The 25,560-nt window shown below is 39.5% G+C and overlaps 4 protein-coding genes across 12 annotated transcripts; 2 read left to right on the top strand and 2 right to left on the bottom strand.

Annotated features, from left to right (window-relative positions):
• Positions 1–2,319: 2,319 nt before the first annotated feature.
• Positions 2,320–8,995, top strand: hmga1a (high mobility group AT-hook 1a). Of its 3 annotated transcripts, none has more exons than XM_047040642.1 (5): positions 2,320–2,691; positions 3,473–3,585; positions 4,912–4,992; positions 6,045–6,101; positions 6,353–6,879. In XM_047040642.1, the coding sequence occupies exons 2-5, from the start codon at positions 3,487–3,489 to the stop codon at positions 6,428–6,430; spliced, it is 315 nt and encodes a 104-aa protein (XP_046896598.1). In that variant the 5' UTR covers positions 2,320–2,691; positions 3,473–3,486; the 3' UTR covers positions 6,431–6,879. The 3 variants fall into 3 exon arrangements, with proteins under 3 accessions (XP_046896598.1, XP_046896600.1, XP_046896599.1); XM_047040644.1 differs by lacking the exon at positions 6,353–6,879 and adding an exon at positions 6,933–8,995 and having other exon boundaries at positions 2,328–2,691; XM_047040643.1 differs by lacking the exon at positions 2,320–2,691 and adding an exon at positions 2,720–3,128.
• A 100-nt stretch (positions 8,996–9,095) lies between these two features.
• On the bottom strand, positions 9,096–12,826 carry smim29 (small integral membrane protein 29). The gene is made up of 5 exons (XM_047039359.1): positions 12,544–12,826; positions 11,595–11,900; positions 11,325–11,350; positions 11,120–11,225; positions 9,096–10,783 (listed from the first exon to the last, which is right to left on the bottom strand). Exons 2-5 carry the CDS (start codon positions 11,700–11,702, stop codon positions 10,715–10,717), a joined length of 309 nt encoding a protein of 102 aa, XP_046895315.1. The 5' UTR covers positions 11,703–11,900; positions 12,544–12,826; the 3' UTR covers positions 9,096–10,714.
• A 2,322-nt stretch (positions 12,827–15,148) lies between these two features.
• Positions 15,149–18,468, bottom strand: LOC124480234 (suppressor of cytokine signaling 2-like). Of its 5 annotated transcripts, none has more exons than XM_047039349.1 (3): positions 17,937–18,468; positions 16,474–16,752; positions 15,149–16,306 (listed from the first exon to the last, which is right to left on the bottom strand). In XM_047039349.1, exons 1-3 carry the CDS (start codon positions 17,959–17,961, stop codon positions 15,822–15,824), a joined length of 789 nt encoding a protein of 262 aa, XP_046895305.1. In that variant the 5' UTR covers positions 17,962–18,468; the 3' UTR covers positions 15,149–15,821. The 5 variants fall into 5 exon arrangements, with proteins under 5 accessions (XP_046895305.1, XP_046895309.1, XP_046895306.1 ...); XM_047039353.1 differs by having other exon boundaries at positions 16,474–16,620; positions 17,937–18,080; XM_047039350.1 differs by lacking the exon at positions 17,937–18,468 and adding an exon at positions 17,211–17,921.
• LOC124480237 (diphosphoinositol polyphosphate phosphohydrolase 1-like) lies at positions 18,372–23,358 on the top strand. Of its 3 annotated transcripts, none has more exons than XM_047039355.1 (6): positions 18,372–18,540; positions 18,866–18,976; positions 20,703–20,747; positions 20,843–20,927; positions 21,126–21,315; positions 21,886–23,358. In XM_047039355.1, the coding sequence occupies exons 1-6, from the start codon at positions 18,442–18,444 to the stop codon at positions 21,950–21,952; spliced, it is 597 nt and encodes a 198-aa protein (XP_046895311.1). In that variant the 5' UTR covers positions 18,372–18,441; the 3' UTR covers positions 21,953–23,358. The 3 variants fall into 3 exon arrangements, with proteins under 3 accessions (XP_046895311.1, XP_046895313.1, XP_046895314.1); XM_047039358.1 differs by lacking the exon at positions 18,372–18,540 and adding an exon at positions 18,547–18,730; XM_047039357.1 differs by having other exon boundaries at positions 21,126–23,358.
• The last annotated feature ends 2,202 nt before the right edge of the window (positions 23,359–25,560 follow it).

Here is a 25,560-nt window from a genome sequence, read left to right as displayed (position 1 = left end):
CACAAGATGTCAGCAAATCAATTTAATGGAGCTCTTGTTGCTGCCTAAACGAGTCCAACTATTCCTGTAGCAAAGCACTGTCTACAGTGTTTCTGGAATCTCAAGAATTCAATAAAAATTCCAATAATATCAACTAGAAAACAACTCTTTCATACACTGTAAAGACATATTACAGTTTGAAAAGATATTCTCTTACATTGCTTGAGATCTCTCGTTTGTCACTTGTCATATTGTTTTGCTCACCCAATGGAACATTTGCTCTTAAGAGTACTGTCAGATGTGTGGCACTCTTTCATGTCAAAATCCACCCTTGAAATTTCACAAGCTCGTGTCACTATATGAATGGCAGAGAGCAATGAATTCTACCCCAATGTGAAAGTTGTTTTTCTGAATGATGCATAGATCTGAAATTACGCGGTGCGATATGTTATTCCATGTGTCTTCTTGTTTCAAACAATTTCAGGGCTGTACTTAGTGAAGTTGAAACACAGGTTACTTCCTGTGTTTGTGTGAGTCAGACAGTACTCATGAGCCGAGTGAATCAGACTGCCCCCATCCCCCGCCCCCTCACCTCCATCCGCCCCTTTCGAAAAAAAAAATACACACACACTCACACACGCCCTCTCATCCCGCCCACCTTTCCTTGCAATTCCTCCTCAATTCTTCCTTTCCCTTCCTGACCAAGACGGTTATGCTTCTGACTCTTGCTCTCTCTCTCCTGCTTTTTCACTCTCTTTTCCTTTCCCTCCTTCTGTATTTCCCTTTTGGATTGTGTGTGCGCGGGTGTATGTATTGGTCATTTCCAGATCTACCCTGAGCCAATACTCACTGCACATGCAGGGGAACCCCAGACAGAGGCAGTAAAGGATGGTTTTGTCCACATATGTCAGTCGGTTGGCCTGCAGAACTCGGTGGTTTGTACTGGGCCTAAAAATGGATTGTTAGAATGGACTAGAGAATGTTTAGGGGAGTGAGAGGTGCATATATGCATAGTGGGGAGGAGGAGGAGGTTGAGTAGTTATCAGCTAAGTGAACCAGAACCCCCTAGTGTTTAATAGGATTCCTTTGGCTTAAAGCATCTGTTGTGAAAAGTTGCCAGAAGACGGTTTAGAGACTGTATTGGAAGTGATTGGCTTCATGGATTTGTTTTTCTTCTATTGTCTACGTTATTTGTGATGTGAAGGCTGTTTTTTTACCATTAACTGCTTCTGAAGATGCTCGGAGTGATATGTAGCTACATCCAGATCCAGATTTTTTTTTTTTTTTTTTTCAATAGATTATCTGTAGACTCTCAAATTATCAAGCAAGTATTTGGTCAGGGTATGACCTAGAGTAATGCTCTTTTTACCTGTTTGCAAACATATTTTTTAAACTGAATTGTCCTTACATGGCTATAAAAAAAACGACTGTTTGTAACATATAGTTCAATCCCTTGTACTGCTTTAGACAGTGTCCAAGGTTCAGCAGGGCTCATCCCATCTTTGGGAAAAGGACATTCCTCGGGCTCAGACATTCTCTCTGGGCTCCCTGCCCTGTCTTCATCCCAGTGGAGGGCAGAGATGTGTGAGGGGGTGGGGGTAGTTGGGGAGAACTAGACCAGGGGTGGATGAGGATGGATAGGGAGGGTGCGGGAAGAAAGAGGGGAAGGAAGTGAATAGAGTGAGAGAGGGGGTAGCTGGCATGCCAGGCAAGCACATGCTGAGCAGAACATTGGATTCATTGAGAAAAAGAGCACTTCTCCCCATTCACACCCCATTAAATCCCCCTTTCCACCCTCCTGCTCCATATTTTTCTGACCATACATACATACAATGTAAGTTATCTCATCATATTCACATGCGTGCATACCAACATAACCACAAGTTTTTGTGAATTTGGCACAAGCAGAATTGAAGTGCTTTTAAACAACTGAAAAGGTATTGTTTTCTACATACATGGTTTCTATGCAATGAACAGTATTAGTGGATTGATTAAATCCAGTATCAATATTTAAAATAAAAAACGTTTTCAAAAACATTTTGTGGGGACTCGTAATCGTATTTTTGTGTGATAAGGTTTTTTGGGAAGAGGCTACTGTAAGTGTAAAATAAGTGAATCCTTTAAATGTTACATCATTTATCATTAACTCTCAAAAAAGATTCAAGTCTAAAAGACAAATAAAACGTTCAATTATTTATTTCATAAGTTTAAACCGTATTCTTTACTTCAGACAATTGAATGTTACCTGTTCACTAATCCATGTAAGGGGGTTGGTGGGAGGAGAATGGTGGGGGTGTTGGTATGTTGGTGGCCCACTTATCATATCTCCGCCCTTCATTGCCAGAGCTCCCATGAGGACGGCTCTTTAAATTGCCTACAAACTCCTTGAAGCTGGCGCCTTTTCTTTTTCTCAGAGAAAAAAACGCACATGCTCTTCTTTCTGCTTTCTTTTTTTTTCTTGTTGTTGCTGGCATTGGACCTGCATCAACCTGCTTCAATTGTATCCTGGTACATGTCTTAAAATCTTTGCACTTCTCTTCTCTACTGTATTTGTTTTACGTTGCATACACTGGGATTTAAAGGGGCGGGCTATGTGTTGTCTCTGTCGAATAAGACAGGAGCTTTAAAAGCTTTAACCGGTAAGAGAGGCAGACGAGATTGTTCACTCTTTCGTTTCTATTTGGTCAGGGCCATATTCTTCAAGTGATAAAGGTAAGAGCAAGCCTAGAAAACAATGCAACATAACTAATATGGTCACTAACTCTTAGAACGAATTGAAAACCTTTGATAATAACAAAAAGTAAATGGTGAAAATGTCCAAATGCGTCGTGGTACAGGATTGATATTTCTTATTTTCACATACATGACCGTTTACATGTGCATAGTTAGCTTGCATCGAGACTGTCTAATGTGTATTTTTATATTCGTCCTCGTTTTGTGCAATGCGTGTTTCGGGTGCTGGAACTGCGAGGCATCCGTAGAGTGAACTGGTCTTTAAACATCGCGGAACACTTGAAGGCTACTTGCTACCCGGGAAATTATACATTGTTGCATTCGCGCGTGTAGTCTGTCTCTGGAAAGCACTGTTGTTTGTGTTGGCTAATATTTTTTGGTAATACCTGTAGCAACTGGGCCTAAGCTTATGTCCGGTAAGTAAATTATTGCTTGATGTCAGACCTTTGAGCACTGAGCAAGGCCTCGTATTGCTACCCTCGCAATACTGTGCAAGCCGGTTGAAGTCTTGAAATCCTTCCTGTTCCCTCATCATTAGCCCATTAATAGTGCGCAGATCGCAGATGAGACATAAATAGTTCTGCAAATACACTCGGATTAATTAGGTCGATTATGCTGTACCGTTATTCCTATCATTTCAGTTTCTCAAAGGTTATGCAATTATAACGTGAAATAATTAACGTGTTATAAGTATCTGTGACTGTAATACAATTATTTTAATTTCATAAATCACAAGTATTATATTTCATAAATTTTTCAGGATAGTAAGGAAACATGAGTGACAAGGGAACTGTCTCTCCAAAAGAGAAAGAGGGGGCAGAGAAGAGGGGGCGCGGAAGACCTCGGAAACAGCCACAAGCAAAAAGTTCAGATGTAAGTAGCCCAGTAAGACCACTATAACACTTCATATAAGGTTGGTATTATGTTGCATGCTAGTTATTGCACAGAAACAATGCAACATTAAACCATTAATTTATTGTTCAATATTGTTTGTCAAATAGCTTGTGTAGTCCTCATATGTGTGTCTGACTTGGGAACGCTGTTTAGCTGTTTTAGAGGTAAACTAAATGAATGTGTGGTGCCCACATTAATAGTTTAATTTGATCCCTTTAGTGTTAAAAGACTCAGGGTGTTGTTGCCATTAAGGCTATCCTTCTTTAGCTGCAACAACATGGTGAACAGAGCTACTGGACTTCTCTGGTTGGGATAGACAAACAGCCCCCAGAAACAATGTAGAGAGCACTAGGTGTCATATGTAGCTGCTTCCGTCATGGATGACCTGGAATTTAAGTCAGTAATTTTACTCTACTGTTGTAGATCTAAGATATATCAGATCAGGGTATGTTGACCAATACTCAACTGCCCCTTCGCTGGTCCTGTGTGGACATCTGAAAGGATCTTCCTGTGGTCTGGCAGGATTATCATGGATGTGTAATCTGAATTTCTTAAAACAAGTGGTGAACCACATACCCCACCACTGCTCCTGACTGATTGGTTGACATATGCAGAGCCCAAGCTGTTGCTGGTCAATGGAGCTGCCACTCACCTGAGGGTGTAAGGGTATTGTGTTGCTTGGTTGCTATTAGCTGCAAATGTAAACACCCTGGGAAGGTAATAAGAGCCTGTACTACTATGGTATATAGGCAGACATATTAATCATGTTTATTAGTGTTGGATGTTCATCCTCCACTCTGTGAAGTATTTAGTAAGTGTTATAGTGTGTGAATATCTGTGCACATTTATTTCACACTCATCTGTTTCATGACTTATAGCTTGCATATAATAGTTGTGTTGAAACTCATTTCATGTTAGACATGTTAGAAGAGGTTAAAGTTTTTTCATAAAAATAAAAACAATTTTTGAACATGTGTTCTGTTATTTCTTTTATGATATCACTAATATTATATGAGCTAACCGTAACCCCAACCTTATTACTATTTGCTGTGTACTGTTATATTCATAGAGCTTGTTATAGTCAATAGAACTTGGCAACCTGCGTCTATGACCACCTGTTAGTCTTAAAGTAGCAACTGGTGTCAGTTGCACCGACCTTGAACAGTGCACTCTTTGTAGCATTACAAAGTCTTTCATGTAAGAAGATGCTGTATTTACAACTGTGTGTCCAGTGACGTCTGCATCTCTCTGATTGTTGACATGTAAGGTTTAGCAATTTTCCTGACTGTTCCTCTTGTTTTTTAGGAGCCCAGTGGGTCCCCTACTCCAAAGAGGCCCAGGGGAAGGCCGAAGGGTAGCAAAAACAAGACAACCACCAAGGGCAAGGTAAGTCAATAATGCAGCACAATTTTATTTGTAGAAGAGTTGCTTAGATGTGATCTGGTGATGCAAGCATGGTAGACCTACACCAGCCATCCTGTTGAAAGGATTGTCTTTAGTGTTACTGTTTGAAGTTGACAACAGTCAGCACTTAATGCAGCCTCAGTCTTTGACTTTCAGTTGCATCTACCTGATTTCTCCACCCTCTATGATGACCTGCTGCCAGCTCTGTTTTGAAACAATTAGCTGCATGCAAATAGCAAGAAACTATTACTGGTGGTGGTGGTGACTACACTTCAACTTTTTTGTAAAGAGTCATCCAGTCCCTGCGACGGTTAATGACCTTTATGCCATCACAGCTACACCTAACCTCATCCTGTTAAGAGGATGTCCTGTTGTTACATTTGATTTATAGTTTAACAGCTATTTAAGCTCAACCCCCCCAAGTGTCAAAAATACCAAGACCAGTGCTTCCCTTTGTAACATCTTAGTATACTGGCTGTTTGAAGAGACGCTCACTTTTGGTTAATTCCCCCAAACTTCCTGTCCTCCAGCTTCCTGTAGCTTGCCATGCACAGTGTGTTGCAGGTGCAGAGGCCGCAAGACTGTTTCCAAGCTAACACTACCCCCCCCCCCTCCTTTAGCACACAGCTCTAGTTCTTTTCTCCCTGTCGTTGCCATAGCAACAGCTGATTTCTCCCTCGCTCCAACCCCTGAGCTACTCTAAGCACCATGTCCTAGATGCTCCGTGTGCATGCACATGTGTGTGTATGTGAGTGTGGATATGTATACATGCATGTGTGTGTATGAGTGAGGATAGAGCTGCTGCTAGTTTGTCTCTTGCCCAGTTTCACCAGCTGTCTCTGAGTCTCAGACCAGGTGGCCAGCGAACTGGAGTGCCCTGTGTGCAGTTCCTGTCGGCTTCCCAGATAATAGCCAATGAACCCGATGCCCCTTTTGCCATCTGCCTCATCACAGAGTTATTAGTTCCCCCTAGTGGCTGTTAATGGAACATTTCCTGTGAGAATAATTTACTTGTTTGTTCTTGGTTTCCACAGAAGGCACCAGCATCCTCACCTGCAGGAATGAAACGAAGGGGAAGACCGAAGAAGGAGGTAAGAAACAGCACAGACTATCCAGGGATACACAGATTAATGTATCCATGTCTAGGTATTGTTTGGGGCTAGCACTGTTGAAGCTGACGAGTTGTTTTGAATGTGAAAAGCTATTCCTCTAATATACCCTGTAAATATTTTCAAGACTCTTATGATGAGTCTTTGTGGGAGAATGTTGCTCCCTTAAATGACCGTTCTTCTCCCTTCTGCTTCCTTCCTCTCTTTGAGGAATCACCACTTACTCATCACAGCTATTTTGTTCTCTTCAATATGCTCACTTTGAACTGCTGCCAGACATCCTACTGGCCTTAGTCACACAGAGCCTATAAACACTCCCAAAGTACTGGGCAGCTATTTGACCTACATGGAGTTATAAATGCATGTCATTGTATATCAGTCATTATTCTGCTCTCAGAACTGCTTAAATCAGTCAAAGTGTAATTTTGAACCATGAGTTGATTTTATATAGTGGCACATTTGTATAGTAGGGTTTTTCATCCATCTTCTATCTGCGAGTGAATAGGGAGTCCTCCTACAAGCCGGCCTTGCATTAGTCACTAAGGGGAATTACCCATAGTAACCGACCTAACAGGCCTCGTTTTTATGAATGAGAACTTCAGACAGGAAGTGGGAGGATGTTGGTGGGCATTTGGAGAGGGAGGGGTGGAGAGGTGGATGTCTAACCATGACTCACCGTCCATATGAATCACTGCAGATGCCCCAGACCCAGACCTATGTTGTCACTTCTTTTTTGTATCATTTTTGTTTGTATTTCTCAATATATTAGTTGATGGAGAGAAACATTGGGAATCTTTATTTGATTTATCCCAGAAAAAAGAAGAAAAGACATCACAGGAGTCATCTGATGAAGAGGAAGAGGAAGAAGAGGAAGACCAGTAACTTGCACCCACGCTACCTCACTCAACATACTGACTTCCCATTAAGCAGAGCTGGACTGAATTTCCAATACCAGTGCCACACCAACCTCCACTGTTCACTTCTTGCCTTCTAGCTAAAAGAGGGTCAACATACTTCATCAGATTTATCTGTAACAGCACTGTATAAACAACGGACCTTTTACAGTATCAAATCATCAGACAGGTTACAGTTCTCTCTCCATGCGTAAGTTGTGGTATTTGCAAGTATTTTCTACTGGACAAAAGTATGCTCTGAGGAGATTTTGGACCTTTTTTTCCGAAAGACGGTGTGTAGGACCTTTTCTCCGCTTAACGTTACAAGTTTTTCCATGTACCCTTATCTGAGATGTTAGTACATATAGACTTTCTCCAAGTTTTATACTGGACAATGGTGGATTTTACCTATACTTGCTGTTCTGTTTTGTGTGTGAAGTGGTTAGTCTATCCCTTATGCCTACTTATAGGTACGGGAGCTGATCGTCAGGATGTATAGTAAAAGAATACAATAGGTTATTATAGACGTATTATTCATGTCTAATCTGTGTATCTGACCTCTACCCTACTATTCCATTAATAGTGCAGAATAGAATTCTTCCCAGAACTGACCTTTGTGATAGACGTTTCTCTCCTTCTATGGGCTCTACTGGGGAAGCTTGTATGAAATGTTTTACTTTTTATCCACAGATCCACATATTAGTCATGTCCGACCGACCGTTTTTATTCTGTTCCTCTGAGTTATAACATGTAATTAAAGCCAGAGACAGTATGCTGCTTTTACTTTGATGATAACTCAACATCAGTGACAGTGTCATGGTTAGGCAAGCGACAAGTTGAGAATAACATTTATCTCATCACTTCAGGGAGCTTTCATTAACTCTGCATTAACTGTTCTCTGTTTGGTCCTACAGTTCGACCGTATTTGCTGCGTTCTTTGATAGATTCAAGAAGCAAAAAGTAATTCTGCAAACTTGGAGCTTAATTGTTACAGAGAGGTTATTGTCATTGTATCCCCAGTGGGTCTATACAATAGTCATTCCATTTGATCTCTCGCTGCTTTACATACCGAAGTATCTATGTCCGGAAGTTGATGTAGTATTTTTGTCTTTGTGGATGCAGAGTCTGTTGTCTGATCCAGAAACAAATGTTTGTCTTGTTTATGTTTGCTCAGTGTCAGGGAACTCTTGATCACAGTCCAGTTACTGGGTTTTATCCTCAAACCTAAGCTGCTACAACCTCAGTCATAAACCCGGAAAACTGCAAACGGGCCACACAGGCCCTGGACTCTCATACCTCACACAACAGCTGACTTCACCATATTATTGCATTCAACTGGTTTCAATTGTACAATGTAATCTCTGACTAGTGAGTGAGAGATGTCTGTATTGAATAGTGTGTGTATTTTTTTTATCTTACTGTAATTAGGTATTCTAAGATGACTGCCTAGCTTGTTAAGTGCGCTCACACACACCGCTCAGCTCTTCTTGTTTTATGAATAGATCTTACAGACAAGTTGTTAAAACGTGTGTTAAGTCAGGGAGACCTGTCAGCCTGGCAAACTGTGTTCACTGACTGTGGTAGATTAGCAGGTGTGTTTTGATCTTTTTTTTAATAAATTCTCTTCTGGTGCACTGAAATGTTTGCTTGGTTTAGAGTTTCATGGACAATATTGTTAATGTCTCTATGTTTAGTGACAAGGACTGGGCACTCTATCCAAGTTAGTATGTCTTCAGCCTCCGTGCGTTCCGTGCTACAGGGCTCTACATCATGTTCATTTGGACAGTGGTTATTTCATAATCAATTAAAGACAGTTCTGACAATGTACAATACCCCAAAGTCATCAATGTATGTTCATTTATAAAAAGTCTATGGGAAGGGAGCATTCTTTAAAATGTACATTTTCTATAAATGTACAAGGTCTATATTTCTATGGTGCCCTATGACAATTTGTATTCAGAAATGGTCAATAAAAAGAAGAATTTATTCTATTGGTGTGTCCTGAGTCAATACTTTGTTCAAACTATGAATCCACTGCTGGGATCACAATGTGCTTCATAAAGATACACCAAATCACATTACCAAGGGCTGGGCATGATAGTGCCATTTTATTGTATTGCATAAACCTCACATTCAGGTCATTCATAAAAGGTCAGTATGTACTCTGCTGAACTTAAATATAAATAACTCATTTTATGGACAGTCCATCAGTGAGAAGCAACAATGATAGTGTGCAAAGTCTTGATAACAGTGCTGTCAGAATTGTATTTAAAGTATACATTTGTATCGGTACTATCTACATTTTCTAAAATAAACCACTTGCTTCATACATACATTTCTACACACATAGGGATTATCTGTTTTGTTGTTGTTTTTTTAAACAATGACAATTCTGCCATGTTGACGTCTAATGTAGCCCCAAATTAACATGAAGGGAATTCAAGAGAATTAATATTCAGTAGTCAGTAGTCTCAAATAGAAAACCCCCAATAATGATTGAATTAATTGTTGTAATGCTCATCAGACAAAATGTTACAATGAACAAAGTTCACTGATTGACATTGGTGTAGCCTATACATGCCTTAAAACACTTTCCTATATTCATAGCAATGACACAACAGCAGGGCCAGTGGGTCATAGCAAACATGGAGTAATGGGGACATCAATCAGAGAAAAACGGTTTCCTGAGTATTATCATAGTCAGGCTTATGGCATTCAACTCAATTGATTCCTCCGCTTAAGGGGCAATGTTTTCCAAACAGGACATATTTAGGGCTGTAGTCAGATTGTGGGAGGGGATGTGGTAGTTCTACATCTGGTTTGTCATGCCAAACATGAGAGTCATAAGAGTCAGCTCAAGCACAGGGATGGGTTCATTCACAGACCATAAGGAGCTGTTAGATACCTAGATGTAAATAGAGTAAATTACTTTATTTTCTTATTTGACACTTCATCATATATTCAAGCACTATGTTTAGGATTTGGGAACCTTGTTATAGTATGTTCAGTAACAAAAAGGGGAAATAAAGTACACACACATTGTGTGCCATCACATTTCTAGCATTGCATTAAGGTACACAAAAAGAAATCTGCTCACATGCAAACTCGCAGAAAAACAGCGTGACACATAATGGTCATGGCTAACCTTATTAGACAACAGGAGGGAAACTCTAGTCCTCAGCATGGTACTTGCTAACTTTTTATTATCACAGCTTGTGTATAGACTTCATACTCCTACTTTCCCAGATCAATTCAGATGCTGCTTGCAAGAAAAAAAGAGTGGACATCTGACTAGACCCTGAGGACACTTGTCCTTACTTGCTCACCACAAACACACATTTAAGGCAATCTAGAGCACAGACCCACCCACTCTTTAGATGGGATATACCACCCTAGTGTCAGTAGCATTTACATTATTAACCACAGAAACACAGTTTTAAAAAGTTGAATAAATAAACTCAAATAAATATAATCCAAAAGTCATCTTTTGTGCTATGATTTTGGAGATGTTGCAACTGTCAGGCACACACACTTGGCATCAGAGCTTTTAACAGTAGAGAGATGATGACGATGAGACAAAGCATGACCAATGACTAGGCCGTTCTCCTGTGCATGCTTTTCCTCAAGGATACATTGATAAGACACCTCTGACCAAAGAGTATCCTCATTGACCGGTATGTCCAATTTTGTACTTCATCACACTCATGCATGGATGTCTTTTGTCAGTAGGGGGCGTCGATGCTGGTAAGCTCTAGCCCATCCCTGCACCACCTGTAGACCCCGAGAAATATTGCATGTGACCATTAGTATTGTCAGCCTGATAATTAGCAGAACAGATAACAATGTTGATTGCATTGGCATTTAAAATATAATAATTCAGTAGTTAATCTGTGTCTGGAACAAGTTTATAGAAATGTACATGTGATGAAGTGCATTTAAATCCAGAGTTGAGGAACTATACATTTTATCTTGGGCCAATATCGCCCTCTTCTGTTTGTCAAACCAAACAGCATCAAAGGTAGCTCAGACATCACTGCACCCTTGAAATGAACTCAAAGCTCAATCAAGTTTCTTTCAGTGTTTTAATGCCATGGGGTCAGATGATACCTTAGTATCCTCCTCTTTCCATAACATCTCCTGTTCAGCTTCATTCAGCTCCTCTGACGGGTCGTACGTATAGACTGGTAGCAACTGGTGTCGAAGTCTGTCAATTCTGATGCAAACAATGGGAAAGGAGTTTACCATATAGACTTAAGGTAGATAGGTTAACTGCAATTACACAACTAAGGTTAAAGAGCAAAAATGTATTTACCTTTGCTTCTTGCGTACATACATTACCTGCAACCAAAAACAAGAAATATGCTAAACTCACCCATTTAAAAAGGGTAAACATGACAACATAGATCTTTTCACATGATGGAGTAGTATTTTATTGATCCACGGGGAGATATTTCACAAGGATGACTAACACTTTTTATTTAAAATGCGCTGCAAACCAACGAACCACATAGGCATAGAGTAGTCAAGATGCCATCTATTGTTCCCTTCATCAACATACATCCTTATCCTACGAGTCACTCACCACAGCTGCTGCTATCCCGATGATGGTGATGAGGAAAAAGGGTACCAACACGTAGCTGACTGCTCCATCCCCATCTACAGTGGAAGGGGGCTGAGTCGTGTTGTTCATGTCATATGATTGGGTAGGGGGTGGGAGAGGGGGCTGCCTAGTGGTATTGAGGCTAACGCAGCTAATTACTTTTATGAGACAGTGGTGTGGCAGTAGTCCTCTCCTCAAGTTTCCTCCCTGTTTTTTTATGCCTCATGCTTGTCGTTCATGTGACTTTCACATGGTTTCTCCCCCTTCCTTAATCAGTGTGAAATCCGCCTAAGAGAAGCAGAGGGAAAATAATTTGCACATGGTTGGGAGAGAGGGCAGGTGTAAAATGTTAACTTTATAAATATGTTGTTGGCAGTTGTATGCACACCTCATCAGACTTCATACACGGGCAAGTTGAGAGTCTTTATTAACAGGTTTATAGTTCATTGGGTATACTATAGGCTACTATAGTATCCCCACCTTGTGTCCTTCTCAATCGGTAATGTGTAGGTCTTCCTGAAGCCGACCAGGCCTACATGTCTAAATGTGACAATTTCTTTCAGCACATAAATTTGACCTGTAAAGTAATAGCTATAGCTACAATACAAAATATAGCTAACGTAATGAAGTCACACTGGAACTCCAAATTGTCTAAACGGTAAGTCATGTGAGAAAACCAACAATGTGCACATTCAGGAGGCACGAACAGGCGCATGCTTCTGCCAGAAAGAAATCTAACGTTAGCCTAACAGTACTGTATGCTACGCATTGTTTTACAAAGGTTCAGTCCATTCTACAGTAAGATTGCTAAACTTAGTGTACAATAAATGCTTCAACGGCGTACACGCTTGATTATCGTAATAAATAACATGTCATGCATTTAAAGATCTGGACAAAACGATAATTTGACGTTGATGTGTTAAACACTTACCCTTATGTTATTTCGTTTTCCCTTAAGGCAATTGTTGGAGTCTTCGCCGACCAGGAAGTAAACAATGTCAAATTTTGATTGAAAAGCTAACAGTTAAAAGCAAGGCAGGATTCAACTGCCTTTCGACCAATGAAATATCTCTGAGTGGATCACACGCAACCTTATCGTATTTCCTGCAATTTGCAGATCTAGGATATAAGGCTTTCCCTAGCAGTTATTGCGTAAGAATGCAGTAACACGACGACTGCAACATCCCCATTTGGCTACCATGTTGTTTAGACCAATCTTACTGACTAAGCTCCAAGATGTACAGGTTTCATCGAGAAGGTGTCAGAATACTTTTTCACCACTAGATGTCGCCAGTTCTCCATAGACCGAGAGGGCTGACCTTGTGGCGGGTTGAGATTGGAAGTAGCCTGTGTTTATGGTTTCAGTTATAGGTCGCTAAAAGTGACATTTCTTTGAACGCTTAACCTTTTACATGAGCAATTAATATCACAGACCCAAACATCCTCCTGTTGCGTTTCATTAAGGGTTTATTTCAACAATAAGCAAGTCAGCTCTCTTGAAAAATGAAAACTAAGAAACTTTCAGCAATCAAATGAAAAATTACAACCAGTTGTTCAGTAAATAGAGACATTATTGCATTTAACCAATGCTACTTATGCATTTGAGAGTCCATACAGTGTGGTTAAAGTAGTTTCAGATTGCAGGTTGATTATTGCATCTTTCAGTAAATACTTCCTTCTTTCCAGGAACTGGAAACTGCAATTGTGGAACTGCAGTTCTATTTAAGACCAGCTCTCTTAATGCTCCCTCACTCTCTTCTCCCACACTGGGCTCTGCACAGTGTGTGCTTCCACCCATCCTCCCTGCTCCCCCCTCACTCAACTCTGATTGAAAACAGAGGCTAAGATCTCTGAAAACAGATGACTCTCTGTCTCAAAGACAGCCAGTTCAGAGAAAATGATATTACAATGAGGAGTAAGAGCTGTAAATACACCATCCATGTGATGACTGGTAATTAATACCACAAACTGCAGGGACAAAGAGAGAGGCTACAGTATATAGTGAAAATTGAATATGCTCTGCTAACAATTAAGAAGAACAAAACTCCATAAAAGAACCATTGATATTCCCATGTAAACTTAAGTAATTTGATTATCGTCAGGGAGAGCCAATGTTCTATTTAAGAGAATTCTCTTGTGAGTAATTTATTGGGAAAACGTGCAAAGGGTTTATGTAAAACATCCACTGTGTATATATCTGAACTAGAGTGAGAATATTCAGATGAACTGCTTTTTACATATTTTATCCTCTTACACTTTGACTAGCTTGGATTCTTGTTTTTTATCTCCCTGTTTTACTAGGTTTAAGCTTTGAAGCAGAGAATAAGGTGGGTGTGAGTTGCGGGTGCACCAACCTCCAGGAATTTTTCCTTCCTAGAACTGTGAGTCACTCAATAAGCTCTGCAAGAACATACACACAAGCATGCTATGCACACACACATCCATGAATGGGTACAAATGCATGCACACTCACAAACATTTGCATGTATGCAATACCACATTACTGTTTCTTATTAAAGCATGTTAACTCCCTACGTTACTTCATGATTATAATTTTGTTAACAGTCATCAAACAATAGTGTAACAAAGAGCAAATAATGTAGCCCAAAAAATTGTTTTAACTTAAGTTGAATTGGAAACAGCTGATAACAGGAAATTGTGAAACTCAAGTTGACTTCATCATTCTTAGAAAAGGCATGGGCGTTTAAATGGCCAGTCCCCTCGCTACTCTTGAGTACACTTACACCTTTGTTCCAGTTTCTATGGTTTCCTGGGAGAACATAGCATTCTTACTGCAGGCCTGGTTTTCCTAGAAAGCTGAGAGCGGTAGTTGGACTAAAGTTGGATAAAACTGAAGAGCTATAAGGAAATAAAAAATAGTTAAGCTGTGCACCATTATCTACTCATATACTTAGACATAAACTATTCCACATGTTAAAAAAGCAAAAACTTTACTGACGTAATAACTCAACTTAACATTTTAGGGGAAAGAGCTGTCTTTAGTTTGCTAAACTTTTGGGCAAATCACATAATTTGCAAGATCAGAATTTCTGTCAACTTATTTATTTAGTTATTCTGTTTAGCTATCTGGTATAATTTATTTAATTATTTTAAATATAACTCAACGACAACCACGTGTTATAATGTTACTACATTTACCGGTGTTTACTGTAAGATAATTTCAATGGAAAAAAACGACCACACAAGTTAAAAATAAGTAAGAAAAAATAAGATAAGTAAAGATTGACTAAATGTAAATGTGATTTAAGAATTGAAGGTATATGGAACAGTAAGACAAATAGAAGGATAGAAAGAAGAAACAAGATCATTATTAATTGAGTGAGATAAATATAGGATGTAGGGGTAAAACAGTAGTATGATTAGCTGTCATGTCCCCAGAGTAAAACTGATTATGGGAAATATTTGGATGATAAACAGATGTATTGACAGTAAAAATGTGGTGTATGTAGATAAAGAGGGAGATAACTGACAGAGAGAGCAATGTCTTAAGGAAATGAATGGACTAATCAGCAGGACAGAATCGATTGAGGAGCGTTTTTAATTGAAATCCAAAGACTTGGAATGGAATTATTTGAAATCTGGGCAAAGCTCAAACAAATAATGTTAAGTATAATAAGTATGCAAGATATCTTCAGTAGTCTTTCTCTCAGTAAGCACACCAATAGAGTAAAAACATTGTTATAATATTTAAAAAAACATGAATGAATAAATCATCACTAATCAATGTTTTGTAAATACTTTAACAAATGTACTTTAAAATACTGTTCTAAATTGTACAAACCTCTTTTTGACACATGCTTTGTCCAGAAATAATTGTAAACAAAAAGGCATTAATCTAGTTTTTCTCACTTTCTGTACCCTTTCTCGCTAGTCATCTCTAAATAGTCACTTCATCTTATCCACATAAATCACTGTCATTTATGTACAGTATAGGTCAGGAGGATGTGTTTTTAAATGTTTTATTGCACAAAATAACTTTTGATTATCAGCTATTTTTCCTTAAAACTAATGGTTATCAATGCAAACTGCACTTTGATGAAGAGGTGGATGTTCGTTCAACTAAATTGTGCTTTGACATGATATTATTGGTGGAATCAAATGGCATCATCAGTTATATTAAAGGCATCATGAACACAATGTAAAAAGTCAAATTCAGGGGTAAACATTTCCAAAAAAACATACATTTTCTTACAGCACAAAGGGGTACTCCAGTAAGAAGTCTAGTAACCTCCCAGGTAGAGGCAAGTGTTGGTGAGAGCGAGAATGATGATTGATGGTTACACGACAGAGGTGCTGTAGACTGGGAGAGCCTTTGAAGAGGGGCTGTGTAAGCTTGAGCTGCAATGAATGATCTGGGCCAGAGTTAACGGTGTGTCCTGTTTCCTTTTCTGCTTTCTGACTGGCCAGATGTTTGTAAGTCAGAGAATAGTGTTGAATAAGATCCACTGCACTCCCAAACTGCCTGAGCCGTGGCCGTGCCACCATCAAGGAATCAAAACCAAACAGGCCACCAGAGTACTCAATGCGGATGTGAGTAGGGCCAATGCTAGTCATCACAGATAAGGTGAGGAGGTATCCCGGGTAGGAGCTGTCCCTCAGCAGGAATGTACCCTCTGGATATTCAGTCAACACCTGGGCAGCCTGAGCAGCATTCAGGGGCCCCCAGTACCAGCCTGCAAAATACACCAAGCACAGACAAAGGCAAATAATTTGAGTTGTGATGTGGAAAAATGAAAAGAGCGATAACACATGTATCTTATTGAAGGTCGCCAAGATACGGTGGTGAAATTATTAAAAGTGGCTGAAAGAGTCAGCCATAAAACACAATTGAGGCACTAACCAGACTCGTGAAGGTGGGACATGGCTTTTTGCAGATCTGCGGCATTCTGACTAGATTCATTTCGACGTGGGTCCAGCTTTTTGTTCTCAAACTGGGCTGTACTGAGGGACTTGACGGGGACACTAATCGGTAGTATCATTGAATCTCCTGGAGTTGGAACACAGCGAAATGTGAGGCTCCGGAGGCGCCCAGTTTGCTGTCCACTTGTTTTAATGGTCAGGGAGTAATGGTCTGCTGAAGATGCGCACTGAGAGTGACCCATCCAAAATCTGTTAAACACTAATAGCAAAAATAGCCAGTATGGCATAGAGCGCATTTATTTACAATCAAAGACTATGGCCTGACTCATTGATTAAACTACAGCCTAGTGGGTAAAACATGCCTGCGAATGCATTTGAAACAAGCTATGTAAAGTAAAACATAATTCAGTAAGATTCAGGTTAACAATTGTAAACACACGAGAATTCGATATGCCGAGTATGACTGTTTCTCTTTAGCCTTAAGCTTTGCCATGTGCCTTCTGTAGCAACAAAATATATCTAAATGTTCCTTTTCTTAAAAATAACACTTTCGGTAATATTATAGCCTATAATAGGCTACTCACAAAAGTTAGGCTACATTCAATAATTTTTCAGATTATCCAATTGTGGCTTGATCGCTGAAAACAATTGTAAACGTGTTCACGACTGCTTTGCTACATAAACTATTATTGACAGCAAACAAAGGATTGTTCATACCGTGGTCTGGAAGTAAGATCCGACAGATGTCTGACGTCGTAACTAGGCTATAGCCTGCATTTGGTATTACTTTCACAAGAACGTTGTCTTAGGTAGGCTATTAATTGTTTATGATTTAAAGTCTACAATACAATTAACATGTATGACTGATCCAGCCTTGTCTTAAATATTTTGGTTAATAAAATACTATTCATACTTTCCCCGTCCCCCGCGATCACTCACACACGCATTGGCAAGTTCATGCTCCTAGCTTTGTGCATTCCGTTTACCCTCAATAGGCTACAGCGTTTTCATTTTCACTCGATAGAATCAAGCGCACATCTTTCTAGGAACATTCCCAGAAAGACGGGTCACGTGTACACGGTTAGGTCTGTCCACTGGGTACTCGAGCTCTGCACCGCTAATCTGTCGCAAAATTGTAAAAAGATTAATAAAATCCACACATAGGCTACATCATGTTTTTATGTTATGCTTTTATGTGTCTATACAAAGTGTAGGCCTAGTTGACTGGCCGAGTATTTTTAGGCCTAGTTTTAAAACTAACGTTTAAGATTTTTTATAATAGTTATTCAAAAAAAGTCTGAGCGAATTACTCATGCATAAAGGCAAGGTGGGATAAAGATAACCCTCAATGTGCTCGAATTCGCATAATGTGATAAACTAAATGTTAAGGTAAGATAGGGTCTGGTAGGCACATTTGCATAATAAAAACATGTAAACACTCACATTTCAGAGAAGCAGAGGGGACCATACAGCTGTTCGTCTTCGTTAATTATTAGACTTTCCCTTATTTGGGTCGATCACGTGGACTGACCCTACATGTGTGCACTCTGGCATATGAACTAGGCTACTGTCGAGTTTACTATAATATGGTAGCTAGATAAATCAGACAACATTGCAGCTCTCAAATTCCAGGAAATTGACATCATAGCCATCGATTCCACGATCAGCTTCAGGAAACTTCAGCAGGCTATACACCTTCAAGAATAATCGCATTCTCAAGAATACAAATGTGGGGTTAAGTAGGCTACGTCACAAACTCGATGCGATGCGCGTAGATTACGCAATGGATCGTACTGCGTAATGGCGTCTGTTCGGAAAATGCGCTTGAAAAATGAAGCGAAGAAGTTTACTGTAGTAATTCCGAACTTTAAAAGGATATTTACTGTGAGGTGTTGTTATAGGATTTAAAGATTATTTTCCTTCCACTGGTTCTGTTATAAAACCGGCAATGATGAAGCTTAAATCGAACCAAACGCGGACATACGACGGAGATGGCTTCAAGAAGCGCGCCGCCTGTCTGTGCTTCAGAAGCGAGAGTGAGGAAGAGGTAAATCCGAGGGTATAAAACGAAACGGGCCAAGCATAGAGTAACAGGTTTAGAGCCCATGTGCTGTTGAAAGGATAGAAGTCCAACAGTGAAACGTTTCCCTTAAGCGCTTGTGTTGGTCTAAGAGCTTGGCGCTTTAAAAGCTGTAGTCTGTTTTCACGACCAAGCCCACTTTCAGTTAAGTGATTGGGTGAGTGTGTTCGTGAATGCGTTCAGCGAAGCTTACGTATGTCAAAGATTGTCGTCTCATGATAATCATCGGTCGGAATACAAAAAGCATTGGTTGTGAATCCTATAATAGTTAAATGTTCCACGGTGTATTTAGGTTTTGTTGGTGAGTAGTAGGCGACATCCAGACAAGTGGATTGTACCCGGTGGAGGAATGGAACCTGAGGAAGAGCCCAACGTTGCTGCTGTTCGAGAGGTGTGTGAGGAGGTATGTGTTTTGGAATCATATCTTAATTTATGGTTTAGGGGGGTGGATCAAAAGCAGCCACACATTTGTACCTTTCAAGTGTTAATTTAAAAAAGAATGGATCATGGCTCATGTATTAGAAAATATTCCCAAAATAGTTTGTGTTGCATAGTCATTTGTTGTAAACGCATAGAAATGCGTGTTGCTGCCTTTTCCTATGCATAATCCTTTTAAATAGTGCATGATTATAAATAGACTGAATCTGTAACCTGAAGAAGGGATGTATTTAGTGCAGTGGCACCCCCAGAACTTTTTCATAGGGGTGGCCAGACCGGGGCCACTGAAAATGTTGGGGGGGTGCACTAAAATCAAAAGCCATAACTGATTTTCAGAAATGTTATAATGCTGTTGTTGACAGACATTGTTAACATTCAGGGATTTTCCAATCCCTTAGGACCTTGAGTAGAGTTTATTTGACCTCAGCTAGGGACAACATATCAACATAGAAAGCCAGTGTTGCAGGCCTGGCTCAGGAGGACCAGCTGGCAGATTACTGTAGATACAGGAGAAAATAAAGAGACTGAGAAGATGTCTGTTCTCTCACAGCTTCTCCATGCATGTGAGGAAGATACTTGTCTCCCAAGGTCCTTTGGTCTCGGCAGACCGTTAAAATAAGAGTCTCTGCTCATATTGTCCATATTACCCAAAACACAATTGTCATTCAATAAACTCGAAACAATAGTCAAACTCTTAATGCATTTGTATTTTTCATTTTGTTTGTAGGGCACAAACAAGCGCACAAGTGAAACATTTTAGCATTAATTTGAGCCACAAAACAGTATTTTTAGCTTCATGTCTAACATTACGCTAGACTCATATTGTTATCTTGACTGACAGTAAGCGCCAAATCGTATTTATATAATAAATTAACAGGCAATTTCTTTAAAAACTAGATCCTTACCTTGCTTGACTCCTCTTTTGGAAACAAAAATACCCAGTTGTTTTTGCCTAGTTCTGCCATTTCTTCTCTAGTCTCATCCCGCTGACTCTTTCCGCTGTCTCTAGTGTCACTGAGTGCAGAGCATCAGACTCACAGCCCCTCAGACAGTTAGTTAGAGCTAGAGATTTTCACTGACATGCTAGAGACACTGCATTTATTTTGACAGACTGTTACAGCATGTTACAAAAACTCACACCACACACATTGTGTTTTGTTGTTGAGAAAAACAGAAATGCAACCAAACCAAAATATGTTTTAAAAACAATACATTTTTAAATTGATTGGTCATATAAGCCATAACATAACTCCAAGTATGTCAAGTTGAATTCTAACTTTCCATTCATGAAAAAGAAAAAGGATGGCGGACAATATGTGTTACCCTGACGGTGCCACTTATTTAATGGCTGCCAAGATCAGATCCTACTGTCCCCTTAGAGACCATATACCCAGTAGTCCTGCTAACATTTTTATCAGCTGAGATGTCGTCACCCATAAACATTTTCTGGTGACACAGCATTTGGTTCTGCTGTAATAATGTTGTAACATAGTAATGTGAAGTGCCTTGCCCAAGGACACAACGTCATAATGACGGGGCAGGGAATCGATCCGGCAAACTTCTGATTACTAGCCCGACTCCCTCACCGCTCAGCCATCTGACTCCTTTTTAATCCTTTTTAACACAAACACTACTAATGTCAGTGATTATCAGAGTAGGTCTTTACACACTCTGTATCTCTAACTTCACAGGCTGGTGTAAAAGGGACTTTGGGGCGACTAGTTGGGGTATTTGAGGTAAGAATATTTCAGTGTAACTGTTATATATGTTGAGAAACATAGAAGATACGCAGCTTGTTATGCTCTGTTGACACAGTCTTCCTCTTTTCCAGAACAGAGACAGGAAGCACAGAACGTATGTCTATGTCCTTACAGTAACCGACATCTTGGAGGACTGGGAGGACTCTGTAAATATTGGTAGGATTAATTGACAATTCTGTTTGCACAACATACAAATATATTTTCTTGTGGGATTGTAAAAATAAATAGATAAGCAGATCTGTGTCTGTGAAAACACAATACAATTGTGAACCAGTATTTGTCATGCGGCATTCTTATGTTGTACACATAATAGCGGTCTAGACTGCTGCTTGACTTTTCTGTCTGTTTTGCTAGGGAGAAAACGGGAATGGTTTTCTACAGAGGATGCCAAGAGAATTCTTCTCTGCCATAAGCCTGTGCAGGCTTCCTATTTTGAATCCCTCCAGAGCTGCCTCACCAGCAACATGACACCAATGATGGCCACAATGGAAGGAGACCTCTCCACCTCCTACAGTATCAGCCAGAGTTCAATGTCTAGTAAAAGGTGACTAAAGCTTAGTGCTACAGAGGCTTCTGGTAACTCCACATCCTCTTTTTTTTACTTAATACGTTAACAGTACTGCTTTTGCTTATTTTCTAACTTTAACAACAACTGAAAAGCCTTAACTTCTTGTCCTGGAGTGAATGTAAAGACTTGACAAGAGACAGGTTATTTGGTTATTGAAGTTTGAATGTTTGCCTTTCAGCTTTTTGCGACTTTCTATTGCTTTGACTTTCTACTGTGAAAACACTTATGTATATGCACCGTTGAACTGATTCATATGCAGGGTAGATTTTCTAAATCTGATACTTTGGGGAATAGTATTATGAAGTGTTGTTTATCATGTTTCATTAAAGGGACAGTTCAACTTCAAATCAAAAACAAATGTTTCCTCTTACCAACAGTGCTATTCATCTGTCTAGATTGTTTAAGCGTGAGTTGCCGGGTTTGGAGATATCTGCTGTAGAGCCGATGTCTGCCTTCTCTTCAATATAATGTAACTAGATTGGGCTATTCGTGTGGCGCTCAAAGTGGCATACATCTGAAAAATTCAAAAGAAATGTCTCTTTCCAGAAATCATGATCCGAAGTACACTGGCCAGCCGTACCATGAGCATGGAGCACAAGCCTCTCTCCCATGAGTATATGTACGCTTCTTTCTGCACGGTGAAATGCTTGGCGGGTGTAATTGGTTGGAAAGAAAATAGTTCCTACTTGAAACTGCTCACAACATGGAACAGGAATTTATCCCGAGTAACCCGTTCATGATTTCTGGGAAGAGACATCGCAGTTGAGTTTTAAACTTTTAAACCTTCCCTTTAATCACAAAATAATTTATCCTACTGTACAGCACCTCTTCACTTCATTCTATTACCTTATGTCCATGTACATTTGTTTTTATTTATTTTAGAGGTTGGTTGATGGTTATGCCATTATATATGTATTATGCTCTCAGTGGAGTGGGCTATTTGTAAGTGCACTGCATGAAGATACTTTGTCCTGGAGAGGCTGATCACTAAGGTGTAAACTGGCCCTGTTGTGATATGGTTCGCTCACTGTAAATATCAGTAAAAACAAATAATATTTCATCATACTTTTGAATTGTATTTCTAATGTTTACACTGCGATAGTTCCCTTTTCTTTCCAATAAACACTGGACATTTTACTTTAGTTGTTTTTCTAGGTTGTTCCCGAGAAGCACTAGTTATACGTTGATATGATCTTTTATTGTTTATGCCATTATTCAGTCATTTTAAGAATCTCATGACGGCCATATCATTTGCTGTTTTTATCATTTATGTCATTCATGTCGACACACTTAGTATGTAAGTCTTGTTTTGCCATGAGAGGTCTCACCACTTCCTTTTCTCATATGGTAGTTTCACAAATGTAAAATGAGGACAATAAACAGATTGTTCTGATAATTACAATTGAAAACATAATGAAATGCATACAATATCCAATAATATAGCCATGTTTTTGTGGATTTAATTGGACTTCTCAACTCCTAACTTTTAAAAAAAGAAGTAGGCTCTCTTTCATGCCTGTTGGACATTTAGTATGTACAGTAGACTTACGTCGGAATGCTTTCAATTGAATAATATGTCCACTGGCCATATTGTTTGCCATACTTTGGAATAATTATACAATGTGGGTCCAGGGGATTTTGTGCACACCATCATGGTGTTGAAATAAGGTGTTTAGTTTTAATAAAAACATACAAAGGGTATTTTTGCCATGTAACTGCAGTTTGATGTAAGTAATATTACATAAAACGGGTCTGTTTGAGAGGTTGTGAGGTTTTGGCAGTACATTTTGCCATACTAATTATTGTTGAGCCAGAAACAACATGGATGAAAATATAATTTTCTCGTGAAACTGGGCCTTTAATTGAACAAATTACCCAATTGATCCTAGTTGCTCACAGCCTCATATCTTTTTGGGCTGTCCCCTCAGATTCCCTTTTTTCACTGCAGTTGTTTTTTATTGAGTTAAGTATGTTTGCACGATGTCATGCAGGTTAAATAAAACATTCTGGCAAACTGCCTATTGTTTCTCTGACCTTAATTTTCAAAGGAAAATCTAGCAATTTACAGTCGTGGCCAAAAGTATTGGCAATGACCAATTTTGTGTTTTGCAAAGTTTGCTGGTTTAGTATTTGTAGAAAGGGTTTCATGTTTCTATGGTATACTGGAAAACAATAAAATGTTTTTCATATGTTTAAATGGCTTTAATTGGCCAAAAACATTAAATAAATGCAAAGACTTCCCTCGTATAGAAATCAATCTGCTCTGATAATTCAATCAGATTGATATATATCACCTGACTAGAACTTGTTCACACTTTACCATGTGCTAATGATATGACTTAGTGAAATGAAATTAGCTAGTTATTTCATGTCAGGGACCCCCCAAAATTATGTGGGTTTTTGTGATGAAGGGAAAATTAAACTTTTTTTTTTAAAATGCAACTGATCACTGCACAATTATCGAGAAACTATGTGTGAATCAACACCACAGCAATAAGCAACAAACCCAAAATGTATGTCACTGCCAAAAATGTTGGCAAATACTATACCGATTGAGTCTAATCATCATGACCTCCTGCTCTTGGTCTTCCATGTGTTTCCAATTATGTTTAGGTAAGGTGGCACGTGACAAATATACATACACATGCTTGACCGGACTCAAGGTTTACCAGCACATCACACACTGTCACTCTTCCTCCACCGGCTTGTCATGTTCCCACAGTGCATCCTGGTGCCATCACTTCCCCAGGCAAACAGTGCACATATAGCCTACATGGACATCCATGTGATGTAAATGAAAAGACGATTCATTGGACAAGGCAACCTTTCTGTGCTCCAAGGTCCAGTTCCGACCCTTCCTTTCGATGGTAGACTAGACAGGTCATCATGGGAACTCACCGGTCTGCGGCTATCGCAGCCCAATATGCAATAGGGTGCGATGCGATGGCCCAGACTGGATAGCCTTTGCTGCCCTTGTCCATCCAACACGCTAACTGCTTACTGACTGCACGCTGATTGTTCGCATACCAGCTAATCTACCCGGACCTTGACATGTGCCCTTCTTTGGAGATTAATAACTTTGTTCGCTTCACCTGTGAGTTTTCGTAACGTTTTGGCTCATCAGGATACAGTACATGTGCACTATTACAACTGCGTTCTTGATAAATTATGTGACTATAGTACAGTATGGATTATAAAAACTATTACATTCAGAAGGAAGTTGCCCCAAAAATATCAAAACCTTCATCTCAAAGGAATGTGCATGGTGCCACCTAGCGGTGATTCAGGGAAGAGGATAACAATTAATTTTAATAAAATCATTTTATTCAGTCTTAGTCCCTTGAAGCAATTTTCTTGAAGCACAGGTTACCAATATCTCAAACCTACTAATGCATTCATTGTTTATTTCAATTTGTGATAACGTCTGTTTTTGCCACCATCACGACCTCTAAAAAGGTGCTCTTCTTGGGCATCATCAACATGGGGTGTGGGAAAGAACGACTGTAAGCAGCACAACTCCTGGAATCTACATGAATCTCAGTATCTAGACAGCAAGCTCTGTTTATTATGGAGATCAAGAAGCCACCGCATCTTGGTCAGCATCGAAAAGTCAGAGCCTATTAGCCAGTTAAGACAGTCCTAAATTAGCAACAATGCTGTAGCCAGCAGTTTACCTGAGCAAAGTAAAATTTGTGTACTGAACAGCAATTTAAATGCAAATTCAAAGAACAAAATAGATACAATGCTTAAACAACTGCATACCCTGCACGTACTTTGCTTATTTTGTTTTGAGGCTGGCAGTCGAGGTCGGCGCATGCGCATGATACCACTCTGAGCTGCTTATGCATGCTTCATATAATCTACTCTATATAGCAGCTATACGTATAGGATGAAAACTATTTAGACGGTCCCATACATGAGCAAGAAGTCTTGTGCAAAATATGTATATGTATATCATCTGTAATCAATTGACATGGTCTGCATCAAGATAGTGACCCATGGTGCCCCCTGTGCTCTGACACCTGTTCAGTTAAGTGCTTACAGTCAGTTAGGCAGAATCTCCTAATGGCTGACAACAAGTACTAATAGCAAATCAAATGTCATACATTTCCACTGCTCTCTTACGTACACAGCTCAAGTTTTCAAAATGCGTGTAGCTAACAAGTGTAATGAAACGAATGGTACTATTGGACCATCCCCCAATGAGCAAGAGTGGTTTGC

Source organism: Hypomesus transpacificus, chromosome 18 (assembly GCF_021917145.1).
Source record: "Hypomesus transpacificus isolate Combined female chromosome 18, fHypTra1, whole genome shotgun sequence".
Lineage (NCBI taxonomy): Eukaryota > Metazoa > Chordata > Actinopteri > Osmeriformes > Osmeridae > Hypomesus > Hypomesus transpacificus.
Note: the sequence above shows the minus strand (reverse complement) of the source record. Positions and strands in the feature narration are given on the sequence as shown.

What these genes read in the sequence shown, in the direction of transcription:
- smim29 (XM_047039359.1), bottom strand. Translation starts at nt 11,702, where the DNA reads ATGAACAACACGACTCAGCCCCCTTCCACTGTAGATGGGGATGGAGCA. An exon ending in TCGGGATAGCAGCAGCTGTG is followed by an intron (nt 11,351 to 11,594) that starts GTGAGTGACTCG and finishes TTTTGGTTGCAG; the next exon opens with GTAATGTATGTACGCAAGAA. An exon ending in TATGTACGCAAGAAGCAAAG is followed by an intron (nt 11,226 to 11,324) that starts GTAAATACATTT and finishes TGTTTGCATCAG; the next exon opens with AATTGACAGACTTCGACACC.
- LOC124480237 (XM_047039355.1), top strand. Translation starts at nt 18,442, where the DNA reads ATGATGAAGCTTAAATCGAACCAAACGCGGACATACGACGGAGATGGC. An exon ending in GGAGGACTCTGTAAATATTG is followed by an intron (nt 20,928 to 21,125) that starts GTAGGATTAATT and finishes CTGTTTTGCTAG; the next exon opens with GGAGAAAACGGGAATGGTTT. An exon ending in AGTTCAATGTCTAGTAAAAG is followed by an intron (nt 21,316 to 21,885) that starts GTGACTAAAGCT and finishes GTCTCTTTCCAG; the next exon opens with AAATCATGATCCGAAGTACA.
- hmga1a (XM_047040642.1), top strand. Translation starts at nt 3,487, where the DNA reads ATGAGTGACAAGGGAACTGTCTCTCCAAAAGAGAAAGAGGGGGCAGAG. An exon ending in CACAAGCAAAAAGTTCAGAT is followed by an intron (nt 3,586 to 4,911) that starts GTAAGTAGCCCA and finishes CTTGTTTTTTAG; the next exon opens with GAGCCCAGTGGGTCCCCTAC. An exon ending in AGACAACCACCAAGGGCAAG is followed by an intron (nt 4,993 to 6,044) that starts GTAAGTCAATAA and finishes TGGTTTCCACAG; the next exon opens with AAGGCACCAGCATCCTCACC.
- LOC124480234 (XM_047039349.1), bottom strand. Translation starts at nt 17,961, where the DNA reads ATGGTCCCCTCTGCTTCTCTGAAAT. An exon ending in CCCCTCTGCTTCTCTGAAAT is followed by an intron (nt 16,753 to 17,936) that starts GTGAGTGTTTAC and finishes TTTTGCTATTAG; the next exon opens with TGTTTAACAGATTTTGGATG. An exon ending in GTCCCACCTTCACGAGTCTG is followed by an intron (nt 16,307 to 16,473) that starts GTTAGTGCCTCA and finishes TGTATTTTGCAG; the next exon opens with GCTGGTACTGGGGGCCCCTG.